Consider the following 16,929-nt stretch of genomic DNA (forward strand, 5'->3'; position numbering starts at 1 on the left):
AAACATACAGGTACCTAAAAACAAAGCCCCCAAAATATAAAACAAAAATTGATAGAATTCAAGGGAGAAATAGACAATCTTACAATAATAGTTGGAGTCTTTAATACCCCACTTTTAGTAATGGATAGAATAACCACACCGAACAAAAAGAAAACAGAAGACTTGAACAACACTGTTAACCAATTAAATCTATCGAACATATACAGAACACTCTACCCAACAAGGACAGAACGCACATTCTTATCAACTGCACATGGAACATTCTCCATAACAGACCATATGTCAGGCCACAAAAATATGTCTTCATAAATTTAAAAGATTGAGTTCTTAGAAAGTACATTTTCTGACCACAATGGAATGAAGCTGGAAAACTAGAAAACTCACAAATATGCAGAAATTTAAAAGCACACTCTTACAAACAATGGGTCAAAGAAGAAATCACAAGGAAAATTAGAAAACACCTTGAGGTGGGCAAAAATGAAAACAGAACATAACAAACTTGTGGGATGCAGTGAAAGCAGCGCTTAGAAGGAAATTTATAACAGTAAACACCTACATTAAAAAACGAAAAAAGATCTCAAATTAATAATCTAACTGTACATCTTAAGGAACTAGAAAAAGAAGAGTAAACTAATCCCAAAACTAGCAAATGGGAAAAAATAATAAAGATCAGAGTGGAGATAAATGAAATAGCAAATAGAAAAACAACAGAGAAAATATGTAGAGGATCTATATGCTGAAAACTATAATACCTCTCTCTATTCACCTTATACAAAACTTACCTCATAATGGATCATAGATCTTAACATAAAATGTAAAACTATAAGGGCTGACCCCATGGCCAAGTGGTTAAGTTCATGCACTCCGCTTTGGTGGCCCAGGGTTTCACTGGTTTGGATCCTGGGCGTGGAGAGGGCATTGCTCATCAGGCCATGCTGAGGCGGCATCCCACATAGCACAACCAGAAGAACCTACAACTAGAATATACAACTATGTACTGCGGGGCTATGGGGAGAGGAAGAAGAAAGAAGATTGGCAACAGATGTTAGCTCAGGCGCCAATCTTAAAAAAAAAGTAAAACTATAAAACTTGTAGAAGAAAATAGGAAAATACAGTAGGACTTCAAAACCTGGGGTTGGGCAAAGAGTTCTTAGACATGATAGCAAAAGTAAGATCTATAGGAGAAAATAATTGATACACTGGACGCCATCAAAATTAAAAACTTTTGCTCATAAAGAAAATTGACAAGCTAAATATTTGGAGAAAATATTTGCAAATCAAACATGTGGCAAAGGAATTGTGTAGAGAATACATAAAAAATTGTCAAAAATCAATAAGAAGGAGATCAAGATTAGCATCAACATTAAGTCATGCAGATAGCATGTACCTTTGATGTGATGTGATGAAATGGCACTTTACCTCTGTGCTTTTCTTCCTCAAATTCCAGTCTAATCATGAGAAGAACATTGGAAAAAAATAAGTTGATGGACATTCTACAAAATACCTGAACAGTACTCCTCAAAATTTCGAAGGTCATTGAAAACAAGAAATGTCTAAGAAACTGTCACAGCCAAGAGAAACTTAAGGAGACATGATGACTAAACGTAAAGTGTATTCTGGATGCGATCCTGGAACAGCAAAAGAACATTAGATGAAAACTAAGGATATCTGAATAAAGTGTAGATTTAATATATCAACATTGGTTCATTAACTGTAGCAAGTGTACCAAACTAATGTAAGGTGTTAATAATAGGGAAAACTAGGCGTGCGGGTGGAGTATATGAGACCTCTCTGTACTATTTTTGCATTTTTTTTTCTGTAAATCTAAATAAAGTCCTTTTTCCCTGGACTTTTCATCATTCACACTAGTCTCTATAGTCACCTCAGTTGCTCCAGGTTTCCTCTTCTTACTGACTTAGGACTCAAGCATTTTTCTTCTCACCTTTCCATATCATGTGCACCATGGGAAGGAGCAAAGAATCTGTCCTTATATGGAAAACTAGAGCTTTCGCTATATCCATCTCAGGATAGCTCCTGCCTTCACCAGTGTGAGGTGAGTCTTCATCTTCCTTTTCATCGCTCCCTTTTTTGACTGTCTCCCATCCAAATACTAACCAGGCCCAACCCTGCTTAGCCTCCAAGATCAGATGAGATCGGGTGTGTTCAGGGTCGTATGGCCATAGACTTGACTGTCTTTAAACAGTTTCTCCAGCCTTAAACCCTAAGCAGATACCCTTGTTTCCTCACACCTTGCTATGTAGGAAGGAACAGTACAGTTGGCCCTCCCTGCCCATGGGCTTTGCAACCACAGATTCAAACAATCACAAATGGTTGCATTTGTACCGAACATGTACAGACTTTTTCTTATCATTCCTTAAACAATACACTATAAAAAACTATTTACACAGCATTTACATTGTATTAGGTATAATAAACAATCTAGAGGTGATTTAAAGCACACAAAAGGATGAATGTAGGTTATATGCAAATACTATGCCATTTTAAATAAAGGACTTGAGCCATCCGTGGATTTTGGTATCCTGGGGGTCCTGGAACCAGTCCGCCATGGATAACAAAAGACAACTATATTCTGCACATCCCTGTGGCTCTCAGCACTCCTAAAGGCCAGCTCATGAGTCTTCAAACATTTGGTCTTTCTAACTGAAGCTTTACTTCCCTGGATAATATGCATTAAAGTTTTTGATCCTCTGTCTTCTCATTTCTACATCTGGTATATGCCACTCCTGCTGCATTTCAGTAGCATGTCCCAAGTTTATATGCTTCTTTCCTTGGTGCTGATACAGGACTCCCTGAGAATGTCCTCAGTTCTTCATCCTTTATGATCCACAAGAGGCTAAACTGCTTTCCGTATCAATTGTCCCAATAACAGGTCTAACTTTTCATGTGAAATGACTAGGCTTTGGGCTGTGCTGTAGAAGCATCTTCATACCCAAGAAATGCAGGCATAGCAAATAACACCTGTCCCTCCCTCTCTAGACACAGATTCAGTCTTTTTAAAAATTTAGAGTCCTAGAGAGGAGCCTTAAAAATTACTTGCCATGTGCTCCACTTACCCCTTTCCTTTTCTGATACTTCTCATGGCCTGTAGAATAATACCTTTAGGAAATGTTAGTAAGGCCACATTCACATAGTTTTCCCTCCTGAATAACTACCAGTCACTATATATTTTCTTACTAAATGAATTTGTGAGTTAATGGAAATATAGCTATTATATATTAAGTGAAAAATCAAGTTATGAGACATGCAAAAATTATCCTTCCTCTGTAAAAAAAAAATCATATATATTTAAATATGCCTAGACGCATAGAAGAAAAGTTTGGAATTGTACACAAAAAACTTTTTAATAATAGTTTACCTCTGGAGAATTTTTAAAAATTATTTACTTTTTACATTTATTATTTATTGTTTCCTTTCTTCCTGCCCTCGTTTCTTCCATTTCCTTTTTTTGTTCTTTATTTTTCTCTCATTAATTTTCTTTTCCTTTCCACCATAATCGTGTACTACATTTTTAAATAAGGTTTTTTATTTTGGAATAATTTTAGATTTACAGAAAGTTTGCAAAGATAGTACATAGTTTCAGTTTCTTTTAATATTATCATCTTATATTACAGTGGCATATTTTTCAAAGCTAAGAAACCAACAATGGTACCTTACTAACTAAGCTTCAGACTTTAATCATATTTTACCATTTTTTCCATCAATTCCATTTTCATTTCCAGGATTTAATCCAATATACCACATTGCATTTAGTTGTCATGTCTCCTCAGTCTGCTCTGGTCTGTGAGAGTTTCTTTCCTTTTTTTCGTTACCTTGACAGTTTTGAGTAGCCATAGTCAGGTATTTTGTAGAATGTCCCTCAATTTGTGTTTATCTGATTTTTTTAAAATCATGATTAGACTAGGGTTATGAGTTTTGGGAAAAAAATACCACAGAAGTGATGTGTCCTCTTTGCCTCACATCAGGAGTACATTGATAGCAACATGACTATCACTGCTGATGTTAACCTTGGTCACTTGGTTAAGGCAGTGTTTCCCAAGGTTCTCCACATTCAAGTTTACTATTTTCCCTTTCCTTTTCCAGTATGTATTAGTTTTATAGTAAAACAACTAATAACATATTTTTAAAAGTAGAAAAAATTATGCCAAGGACCAAATGACTCCCTGCAGATTAGTGGCTTCCCAACCTGTCCAGAGCCTTTTCCAGGAGAGTCACACACTGAAAATGTTATTTCCCAGAGAACAGAGGAAAACGACTTACTGGAAACTTCTTTTTTATTTACTTTTCTGACAAAATTAAATTTCACTCATACCCTTTCTATGTTTTCCCCAGGAATATAGGACTTGCTTTGTTGAAGTAGTTGGAGTAGTAATGGAAAAAGAAGGTTTCCACTTTGCTTCACAGCAATCTAAAAACGGATGATTTGAACTTGATTCTTGGCAGTAGCGGAAGGTAGTTCCACGAGGATCCTAGACCACAGCTGTGCCGAATGCACCTTTGCACGGAGGGGACGGCACCCCAGAATGTTTTTCTTCACAACTGAAATGACACAGCAGGCCTCATTCTGGTGAAAGTTTAAATTTAAATGGTTAATCCTCTGTGGGGAAATCACCGTTTCCCTAAAGGGATAGAGAAGAGCGGCTTTGTTCCCCGGGTAGTTCAATCCTTTCATTTCAGTTAGGAAGAGAAATGATCTGGTTTTTTGCCAAAGAATATTGTATAGTGTTTAAAAGCATAAACTTGCTTTGGATCCATTATTTATGATGTGTGTAGGTCCCTTAACGTTTCTGAGACAGATTTCTCATCTGTAAAAATTGGAATAATAAAAAATAGTATCTAGCTCATAGGATGAGGAATATTGTCTTTCTGTTGTACTGACACTTTTATTAGGGTTTATGAGAATTATACTAATTGTATTAATTTATTAAACCAATATTTATTGCTCACCTGCCACAGGCCAGGTTTTGTTCTAGGCTCTAGATGTATTGTAATGTACTCAGCTTTAGCAGCTGTGTGGCATTGAAATATCCAACTATTACTGTAGAACCGCCTGGATTTCCCTCCAATTCTGTAAATTGTTGCTTCATATATTTTGGAGCTCTGTCGTGAGATGTATATATGTTTATAATTTTCATATCTTGACAGATTTACCTTTTCATCAATATATAATGTCCTTCTTTGTATCTATAACAATTTTTTGACTTAAAGTCTATTTTGTCTGATATTAGCATAGCAGCTGAGCAGATGAGATATATAAGGACAATTCAGGAGAAACTGGAAGAAGTGGAGACAATGACTACAGAGAACTTCAAAAAATTTTGCTGTGAAAAATGAGAAATGAAGCAATTGCTTGATGGGAATGTGAGGTCACGGAAGTTTTTCTTTTCAAATAAACGGGACACACTAGAACATGTTTATATGCTGAGGGAATGATAGATTTGTGATGCAGAGAGCGAGTACAATTGCATATGTTAAGCCCTTGGCAAATCAGGGACTGGTATCCAAAGCACAAATGAAGGGGATGGCCTTTGATAGGAGCAAGGATACTTCACCCATTGTAACGATAATCTGACATTTATGGAGTTCTTACTATGGACCAGATACTATTCAAAACACATGTATTCATTTTAAAAGTGAAAAAAACTAAGGCATAGCAAGTTTAAATAGCTTACTCAAGGTCACACAGCTAGTAAATAAATGGTAGAGTCAGAATTTGAACTCTGGGAGTATTGCATTAGATCCCACACCTTTAACCACTATGCTATACAGATGGTAGATTTGGTAATAGAAAGATAAGGAAGTTCTCATCTGACTGCTTTTCTCAACGAAATATGAAGCAAGGTCAACATCAACATCTATAGATTTATCTCATTCCGTATAATGCCAACATATTTCATCTCATGGTTGTGCTACAATTTCATTATTTAGTCTCCTATTGATGAACTTTTAAGTTGTTCCCAGGTTTTTCTATTACAATGTTGCCATGAATATTCATGTGCATATATCTTTGAGCATATGTATAAGTATTTCTGTATAACAGATTTCTAGATTTTCTAGATCTTCACAATTAAATTTTTAATAGATATTGCCAAATTGTCCTCTCAAAAGGTTATACTCATTTGTACTCCCATCCAAAGTGTATGAGTGTCCGTTTTCCATGTTTCCTTAGAAACATTTGGTGTTATCAATCTTTATAATATTTGACATTCTGACAGGTTATAAAAAGATAACACCTAGTTCCCAGATCTTGGTTTCTAAATACCGTTTTTCCAATAAAAGGTACTAGGGCTCCATGTAGAAATGGTTGATCCCAGCACTGAGGTAGGGAAAATACAATATGAATCTGGAACATCTTGTAGTGCCAGAAAATAAGGAAGTGGTCAAAAATTGAGGACAAGTCAAAATGACATAGAAGCCCCCAATGACCAAAGCTGAAACAATTTGAGAAGCAAATTAATGACAGTATTAGGTTATAAGTCATAGAATAAAATAAACATCCATTAGTCTATGCTGATATAAATAAATGAGTAAATAAATGGGGGAGATGGGACATCTTCCCTACAGAATTTAAATTAATACATATAGAAGGAAAGAAAGAAATAGAAAATCACCATTAGGTAAACACCATAGTAGTAATTGTCACCATCAAGAACCATTGATGAATGAGTGGGTAAAAGTATGATGAGAAACAGGATATTTGAATGGTCTCACTGTATCTTCCTACAAGATACTCATTCATTATAAAGAGGAAAATAGTAACCTTACAGTGAAGAAGCATAGCAGACACCAACTTAACCAAGTGATCAAGGTTAACATCAGTAGTATTAAGACATATCATCAAGCATCTCCTGATACGATGCACTAAAAAGGGCACAACATCACTTCTGTGGTATTCTTACCAAAAATGTATAACCTCAATCTAATAAAGGGAAAACATTAAACCCCAATCAGGGCCATTCTACAAAATAACCGGTACTCTTAAACATTGTCAAGTTCATCAAAGACAAAGACAGAGAACTGCTACAGATGGGAACAGAATAAAGATACATAAAACACAATGTGAGATCACAGATTTGATCTTGGATCATAAAAGGCCATTAGTGGGACAAAGGGTAAAAATCAAATGTCTGTAAATTTGTTAATAGTAATATATCAATATTATTTTCCTGGTTTTTATAATTGTACTATGGTTATGTAAGATGCTAACATTAGGTGAAGCTGAGTGAAGGATATATGGGAACTCTTACTATCTTTGTGACATTTTTATGAATCTAAAAAGTTTTTTTTTTTTTTTACAAAAGAGAGCTCATTGTCCTAATTTGTGTTACTACTCTAAATATTTTTCTTAGTTAATCATTTATATTTCAGTTTCTATAAATTTTCTTTTCATTTAACCACTTTCTTACCTGATTATTGACTTTTGTATATTAAGAAAATTATATACATTGTATGTTCAAGAAATTAACTCCTCGTGTGTGACAAATTTTCCAGTTTGTCTTTTGATTGTTTTTTATGGTGGATTTGTGTGTGTATGTGTGTAGAGATGTTTTTAACTGACAATTTCTGCTGGCATGTGGGCAGAAAATAAAGAACAGTAGCCAAGTGGCTTCAAGTCTTCAACAGTAATCAGAAGACCACAGAATAAGAACTTTTATGGCAATGACTTTGAGAAACTTTTTCTTTCCTGTTAAAAATTACATTTATTTAAACATTTACACACAGTAAAATCATCCTTTTTGGTGTACAATTCAGGGGGTTTGACAAATGCATACATTCATTTAACTATAATCAAGATACAGAAAATTTCCATTTTTAAAACAAATTCCTTGTGCTGCCATTTTGTAATCAGTCTCCCATTTTTAACCCCTGACATCCACTGATTTCTTCTCTGATCCTACAATTTTGCCTTTTCCAGAATATCATATAAATGGAAACAAACGGTAAGTAGTCTTTTGAGTTTGGCTTCTTTTTATTAGCAAAATGCATTTGAGATTCATTCAACTTGTTGCATGTATCATAGTTTATCATTGTTTTTATTGCTGAGTAGGATTCCATTGTATGGATATACCACAGTTTGTTTATCTATGCACCAGTTGAGGGACATTCTCCATTTTTACTTTCTTCTGTTGTTAGTGGTCTGTAGGTCTAGTAAAGGGAAGAAGTGAGATTTTCCTCCCAATAGGGAGAAGTTCCTTCTGCCAAGTCCAGATTAGAAGTATGTCCCTGGGTAACATGTGCAAGAGATTATACCAGGATAACTTACTTCTTGGCCTTAAGCTATATTTAATAGTCACACCCACAGTCTTCTGCTCTACCAACTGAGCTATCGAAGGGCTCTCCCTTAAACTATGTTTAAAATTGGAGAGTTAATCCTAAGTGAGCAGTATATCAAAGGAATAAAAGTTTGTCCTGAGTACAGTTAGATGATAACCTCAGAGAAGGCTTGATAAATATTCTGGAAGTCAAGTCATTGGCAGAGTATTTAAAAACAATTTTATTTAAAAAATACTGAAAAAAGTAAAAATTACTCCAAATCACACCACTTTAAAAATTTTATAAAGCAAAAGTCCCCTTTCAGCCTATCCAATCTCACCTCTAAAAGGTTTACAATTTGGTATGTATATTTCCTAGGTTTTTCCTAAATTTATTCAGAAATATCTCTATACACATATACAAATGCTTTTGTTTACAGAATGAATTCACATTATGCATATTTCTTCCTTTTTAACTTAATACAAAATCCTGCACACCATATAGGTCACAATGTATTCATAGATATGTCCTATTATGTTAATGGCTATATAGTATGATACTAAATGGATGTGCCCTAATTTATTTATTCATTCTCCTACTGACAGACATTTGGGTTGTATCTGATTGCTTTGTGATTTTATTGAGATATAACTCACATACCATAGAATTTACCCATTTAAAGTGTACAATTCATGGTTTGCTGTGTATTCACAGAGTTATACAAACACCACCATCAATTTTAGAACATTTTCATCAACCTCTAAAGAAACCTCATTAATTTCAGCTATCACTCAAAGCCTAAGCAACCACTAATCCACTTTCTGTGTCTATATATTTGTTAATGCCAGACATTTCATATAAGTGGAATCACATAATATATAGTCTTGTGTGACTGGCTTCTTTCATTTAGCTTATTTTCAGGGTTCTTCCATATTGTAGCATACATCATAAGTATTCCCTCCTCTTCTACTTTTTGGAAAAGTTTGTGAAGAATTTGTATTAATTCTTCCGTAATGTTTGCTAGAATTCATTTGAGAAGCTATTTGAAACTGGGATTTTCTTTGTGGATTTTTTAAAAAATTACTAATTAACTTCTTAGAGGTCTTTTCAGATTTTCCTTGTTTTTTGTTGCTGTTGGTTTCAGTAGCTTGTGTATTTCTAGGAATTTGTCCGTTTCACCTGAGTTATCTAATTTATTGGCATACAATTGTTCATAGTGTTCCTTCATAATCCTTTTTATTTAAGGTTGGTAATAATGTTCCCTCCTTCATTTCTGATTATAGTAATTTGAGTCTTCTTTTTCCTGGTCAACCTAGCAGAAGGTTTGTCATTTTTGTTGATCTTCCTATAGAACCAACTTTTGGTTTTATTGACTTTCTCTACTGTTTTTCTATTCTCTATGCCATTTATTTATCTTTTTTATTTCCTTCCTTTTGCTTACTCTAGGTTGTTTGCTCCTCTTTTTCCAGTGTCTTAAGGTATAAAGTGAGGTTACTGATATGTGATTGTTCTTCTTTTTAAATATAGGTATTTGTACTTATAAATTTCTCTCTAAGCACAGCTTTAGGTGCATCCTGTAAGTTTTGGTATATTGTGTCTTCATTTTCATTCATCTCAAAAGATTTCCTAATTTTCCTTGTGATTTCTTCTCTGACTCATTGGTCATTTAAAACTGTGCCTAATTCATATTTGTGAGTTTCCCAACTTTCTGTTATTGATTTCTAACTTTATCCCATCTGGTCAGAGAACATACTTTGCATTTTCGTCCATTTAAATTTATTGAGGTTTGTTTTATGGTCTATGATATGGTCTATCCTGTAGATATTTCATGTGCACTTGAGAGTGTATATTCTTCTCTCGTTGGGTGAAGTGTTCTCTAGATCTTTTTAAGGCTTAGTTAACATATTGTGTTGTTCAAGTCTTTTATTTCCTTGTTTATCTTCTGTCTACTTGTTCTATTATTGAAATAGAGCACTGAATTCCCCAACTCTTATTGTAGACTTGCATAATTCTCTTTTCATTTAGTTCAGTTTTTGATTCATGTATTTAGGTGCTCTGTTGTTAGGTGCATATATGCTTATAATTGTTATATCTTTCTGATGGATTGACTCTTACCACTATAAGATGTCACTATCTCTAGTGACATTTTCTGTTTTAAAGTCTATTTTGCCTGAAATTAGTATAGCCATTCCAGTTTTCTTATAGTTTCCATTTGTCCAATATTTTTTCTATCCTTTATCTTCAATCTGTCTGTATCTTTGAATCTAAAGTGTGACTCCAATAAATAGCCGGGGGTAAATCTTGTTTGTTTCTCCAGCCTAACAATCTTTCCTTTTTGATTGGATTGTTTAATCCATTCATATTTATTGTTATTGTTAACATAGGAGGACTTGCAATTCCTCTTTTATTGTTTTCTTTGTCTCAAGTTTTTTTGTTTCGTTTTTGTTTCTTTATTCCCCCTTTTGCTTTCTTTTGCACTGAATATTCTCTAATGTAACATTTAAATTTCTATAATAATATTTTCACTATATATTTTCAGTTATTCCGTTAGTGGTTGCTCTACCATACACATCTTAACTGAAACGGCTTCAGATATATACTAATTAAATTCCAATGAGATATAAAAAACTTATTCCTATAAAAACCTATTCCTTTTCTCACTTTTTTATGGTAGTATTGCTATACATATTTCTACATGCTATAAACCCAACAATACTTTGTGATAATTATTACTTAATATAATTTTATGTCTTTTAAAGAAGCTGAGAGAAGTAAAAAAGAGCAAGTATATATTGATAGCTTTTTATATCAATCCTATTTCCTATTTCTTGCTTTCTTCACTTGTTCCTATGGATTTGAGTTACCATCTGGAGTCATTTCTTTAGACCAATACAGCTTTGCTTCCACTCACCTCCTTTGTCCTGTTATTGGCAAATATATTACAGTTTTACATGTTATAGGCCCCACAATGCAAATATATACATATTGTTTCATAAAACTGCCTTTTAAATCAATTAACAGAAGAAAGGAAAAACGCATTTAGACTGTCTTTTATAATTACATAATTACTTTTACTCATGCTATTTTTTTTGTATGTATAGATTCAAATTACTGTCTGAGGTCACTTTCTTTCCACTTGAAGAACTTCCTTTAATATTTCCTGTAGTTAGGTCTGCCAGCAACAAATTCTCCATTTTTGAATATGTGGGGATGTCTTTATTTCATCTTTATTTTTGAAAAACAGCTTTATTGGATATAGGATTCTCTACTGACAGTTTTTTCCTCTGAGCACTTTGAATATATTATCCCACTGCCACCTCCATTTTTTCTGATGAACAGTCAGCTGTTAATCTTATTGGGGTTCCCTTGTAAGTTATACTTCATTTTTCTCATGTTGCTTTAAAGAGTTTGTCTTTGGGTTTTAGCATTTTATTATGATGTGTCTATGGGTTTCTTCTTGTTTATCCTACTTGGGGTTCACTGAGATTTGTGGATGTGTAAGTAATGTTTCTCATCAAATTTGGGACGTTTACAGCCATTATTAATTGAAATATTTTTTCTGCTTCTTTCTCATCTCTTTTTCTGGTACTCCTAAGTATGTTGGAGTACATAATTGTCCTATATGCTGTTCAATTTCTTTTTCTTTCTGTTCTTCAGCCCAGATAATATCATCTCATTTAATCCTTACAACCCAATGAGGTAAGTAGTATTATCATCCTCATTTTATAGATGAGAAAACTGAGGCTCAGATTAAGTGAGTTGCCAAGGTCACAGAGTGGTTAAGTGAGGCTATGAAGTTCAAACACAGGTCTGACTCCAAAGTTTGTACTACTTCCTCTGTACCATATCATGTTCTATGTCCAGCAAGTATAAACAAACAACTGTGGGATCTGGGGCTGGCTGACTCTCTTCTAGAGAACTTTCTTCCCACTCTCCTTTAGTATTCTTTGCTAGTATGCTCTTCTTCTAAAATTCATATACCTAATACCTAACACATATTAGACATTTACTCAATGTTTATTGCTTTGAATTCAATGATTACTCAATGGTAGCTAGTTTAAATGACCATGAGAACATCAATATTTTAATCTAAATGCTTTCATTAGAAAAATATATAGTTTTCTGAAGACACCGATAACTTAATGGGGAAGCATTCATTAAATAAGTGGACTGACTTATGAAACTATCTACTGTTACTGTTGATAGTTCTCATTTAACAGTATTTGTTGATGTTTAGGCCTGGGGTCCTGGTCATTTATTGACTAGGTGAATAAAATTAGGGACAAATGGGCTCTAGTAAATAAACATTTCAACATTTAATTCACTATTTAGTTCTGTATATAGGAGGCAGTCTTGGAAAGAATGTTATCTCTAGGGACAAATATTTAAGACCCCAGATAAATTATAAAGATTAAAAAAATCCTTGGAAACAATCCTTTGTAATTTATCCTGAGAAAATGATACTCTTTTTACCCTACCCTTCATACTCAGCATACTGTCTGTCATATATAGTCTTTGATTACAGAAAATGTTTTCTACCTATTCTTTCCAAAATCTGAATAGGATTATCTAAATTAGGTTCTTCTCTCCCTTAGTTAGTTTTTCTTCTTCGGTTCCAAACAAGTTGCTACCTATACACAAATCCTAGATCCAAGATTCTGATGCAAGAAAGACCTCTTGAGACTCACAATCTATATATCTTCTAGCTACCACTGATTTATGTACTTTTATCTGTAGCAGATGGTATGACAGAAGCAGCCTGGAGATTTGACCGTTGCTTTTTGTTCTTTCCAAATTCTATCACCAATATTTTCCCACGCAGTTTATATCCATTTACTAGATGCAATGCTTGCCATGCTATCTCCTTATCTAAAAGAGAAAGATAAAACATCAATTTACATAGGGCTTAATAATTCAATTCTATTCCAAGTCTAGCTTATGTTGTTTTGCCTTGGAATTAAATGTAAGTTATAAGGCCACATAGTTATTTGATTTTATTATCTTTTCCATAATCTCAAATTTATACAACTCAGCAAGATTAAACTAATGGCTAAGAATAATGACAATAAAATCTTTAAATGGATGTTTGAGAGTGTCTCCTAATTCAAATATATAGGTAAAGAAACAAGGATATAGACAGTGTGCTAAAGAAGGCTAAGCTATAACTAACAATACATGAGCCTCTATCTTAGATAACAAATTATAGGTATTGTAAGAATGAAATCATTTTCAAAATGGGCAACACAAAAAAAGGAAGTTATCATGGTATTGAAGACATTTTCCTACTTTTTTCTTTTGATAGGAGAGTCATTGTGGGAGTCCTGATTGGGATAAATAAGTTTAAGAATTCTTGTGGGCATACGGAAGTTTGAGGCGTGAGAGTATATACTGTATAGCAGGAGCATTCAACTTATGGGTCTCAGAGCCTGAATGTGGGAAGTTAGGAAGGAGTGGAATTATTGCCCAGAGTCTGTGAAATTACAAGCAGACAAGCAATGTCTTTAAACTGAATCAATTTATGCCTCACATATGTGTGTACCACAAATTTTCAAATGTAGATAGCTGCTGTTATGATCAGTAAAACAACTATCCATTTAAAAGTACTTAGTTTATAAAGCCTTTTCATTACATATTTTTAAATTAATGGATCATATTAGATGAAGGTCCTTAAAATATGTTTTAAGTTTAAAAAGGGTCTTTACACTTAAAAAGACTGGAAACCACTAGTGTAGAGAATCCACAAACCTTCAATAGGATAGGAAAGATGGCACAAGACTGTATAAAAAGAGTGGAGGAGAGTTTGGTACTGCTCATATGTAAAAGCACTTGCCTATACATACATTACTAGGCTGTTTATAAATGATGATAGTGTAGGGATAATTAATGGTACAGCTCCTACCCAGCCTTCACCAAAACAGAGTAGTCTGGTCTGTCATAGAAACTGAAATTCCTATATTATTCCTCCCTTTGGATTAGGATACTGAAGTCAATTATTAAGATGCAAAAAATAGTTAAAAGAATATATCATCATTCACTAGTTACATATGAATTACTAGTGAATTAGCATATTAGCTTGGAGTCTCTTAGTCCTAAAGGAGTAGGGCATAAGGCAAGTACAAGTGTTCTAATCAGAATACCAATACATTACTAAATAATATAATTATAACTTGGACTAGAAATACCATTATCAGCAAAGGGCAAGTAAATTTTGATAAAGTGAGAAGGAAGTGCTATGATTGGGGATAATTGAGGACGATGGGGTAAGGTGGTCATGCACCGTCAATGGAGGAGAGGAAGCACAGAAGAGAGGATAGAGGAACATTGAAAACATAGTTTCCTTACTTCTCTTCCCTTATTTCCATATGCTTGTTCAAGCACATGCTTCTCATGTGCTATGGAGAAATCAAAGGGCTATATCTAAAGTAGAGAGGGTATAAGTAGTCTCTAATGAACTAATTTTGCAACTAAGTAATTATCCAGGAGAAGCTACTTACTGGGGAAGGTGATAAAAGCTTGCCCCCTCATTCGTCCAGTCATCATTCGGAATTGAATTGGAGGTCCTTTTTTCTCCTGGAACCGAGCGAACAATGAGACAAGATCTCTTTCGGTCACTCGAGGGCTAAGGTTCTTCAGGTATAACACCTAATATAAACCGAGGATCAACAGAAATATCACATGAGGGAGGTAAGGCAACTATTGCATGGTGGTTAGAATTAGTTGGTTTCAGATAAAGATGGTAGATTGAATACATGCATCTAATTCACTCCCTCCAGAAAACTCTAAAACTATAGGGATTTTTTTTTTTAAAACACAAATCTACAAGGTCAGGAAGAGCAACAAAAGGAGATAATAGCAACATTATTCTGGAGGCTGGAAAATAATTGGATGAATGTATTTAAGAAAGTTGAATCTTAAACGAGCAGTGGGGAAAGACAGAAACCAACCCAATGTACACCCAAGAATCTTCAACTAGTTCAATAACTGATAGCTTCAAGTACCTCAGGAAATGGATGTAAAGGGATGGGGTTTAGATAAAGTGGGTAGGTTGCAACCTGTTTAAACACCAACTAGATCTTTAAATATCCTCCCCTATAATATGCTACTGTGTAAAGGGCAGACCCAATCCTGGTGAATGCTGGAGGTTCATTCTCTGAACACGAGGGATGCCAGACATAGTTGAGAGTGTGAATTCTGTTTCTGAAAGCAAGGAGAATAAGAGAAATAATGCATACTGAATGCTGAGAAATGCCCAGACATTTCCCCCCATTTAGCTCCTATAATGCTGGTAGTATCCCCTCCGAAGCAAGAGTTTGGAAGAGTCTCCTCTGAGGAATTTGATTATCCCCAAGAGGAAATACCTAAAAACACTGATTTGAGATGGGGAATTTCTCCAACAAAAGGACCAGCCAGATGACTTTAAAGTGAAACTCAAATTCAACAAAGACCACTCATGTGGCTCAGAGTTTCCAATCTGTTTTTTGACCTCTAATCATAAATATGAGTACAATTATCAGGCATCTGAGGAAAGCCTCTAATGTGAAAGACAGAACAGAACAAACAGAAAAGAAAGCAAATGGGAAAAAGCAGAAACCATGCAAAGAAAAAAAAAACTACACAAACTATCACTAACATCCTCAGAAAAATAAGAGACAATATTCTAGCTATTAGAAAAGGGATGCTATAAAAAAAGAACATTCAAGAAAAAAAATTAGAGCTATTAAATGTGATTAAACTTAAGTTGTTATTGGCTTAAAATAGATTTTTATAAATACAAGATGTTTTAAGTAAGCCCCATTGTAATGTAAAGAAAATACCTATGGAAGATACACAAAAGAAAATGAGAAAGGAAAAAGTATGTCATTACAAAAAATCAATGAAACATAAAGGAAGATATTAAGAGAGGAAGAGAGGAGCAAAAGAGCTACAAAACAGAAAAAAACTAATAAATGGCAACAGTAAGTACTTCCCTAATTTACATGTAAATGGACTGAACTCCCTAATCAAAGACATAGACATAGAGTAGCTGAATGAATAAAAAACAAGATCCAACTATATGCTGCCTACAAGAAATTGATCTTAGATTTAAAGCCACACGTAGGCTGAAAATGAAAAAAATAGAAGAAGATTTTTTTGCAAATGGTAACCAAAAGAGAGCAGGGGTGGCCATGCTTCTATCAGACATAATAGACTTTAAGACAAAACCCGTTACAAGAAGCAAAAAATAACATTATATAATGATAAAGAGGTCAATTCACCAGGAAGATATAACAACTATACATATATATGCACTCAACATCATAGTATCTAAATATATAAGTAAACATTGAGAGACCCGAAGGGAGAAATAAAGCAACACAATAATACTAGGAGAGTTCAATACCTCACTTCCAATAGCAGAAGGAAAATTAGAAAATTCACAAATACGTGGAAATTAAACAACATACTCTTGAACAACTAATGGATCAAAGAAGAAATCAAAAGGGAAATTAGAAAATATCTTGAGAGGAACAAAGATGAAACAAAAAAATACCCAAATTTATGGGATATACTAAGAGGGAAGTTTATAGTGTTAAATGCCTACCTTAAAAAAGAAGAAAGATTTCAAATAAATAACTCTACACATCAAGGAACTAGACAAAGAAGAAGAAACTAACCCCA

The 16,929-nt window shown here is 34.0% G+C and overlaps 1 protein-coding gene across 2 annotated transcripts in view; it reads right to left on the reverse strand.

The window, feature by feature from the left end:
• Nucleotides 1-10,643: 10,643 nt before the first annotated feature.
• RBM41 (RNA binding motif protein 41) overlaps nt 10,644-16,929 on the reverse strand; it is a 60,712-nt gene continuing 54,426 nt past the window's right edge. For both annotated transcript variants that reach the window (XM_014835325.3, XM_044763487.2), the window contains 2 exons: nt 14,766-14,913; nt 10,644-13,140 (listed from right to left, as the gene is read on the reverse strand). In XM_014835325.3, the coding sequence (XP_014690811.3) occupies nt 12,989-13,140; nt 14,766-14,913 (300 nt within the window). In that variant the 3' untranslated portion in view covers nt 10,644-12,988. The remainder of the gene's footprint in view (nt 13,141-14,765; nt 14,914-16,929) is intronic.

This window comes from Equus asinus, chromosome X, assembly GCF_041296235.1.
Source record: "Equus asinus isolate D_3611 breed Donkey chromosome X, EquAss-T2T_v2, whole genome shotgun sequence".
Taxonomy (NCBI): Eukaryota; Metazoa; Chordata; class Mammalia; order Perissodactyla; family Equidae; genus Equus; species Equus asinus.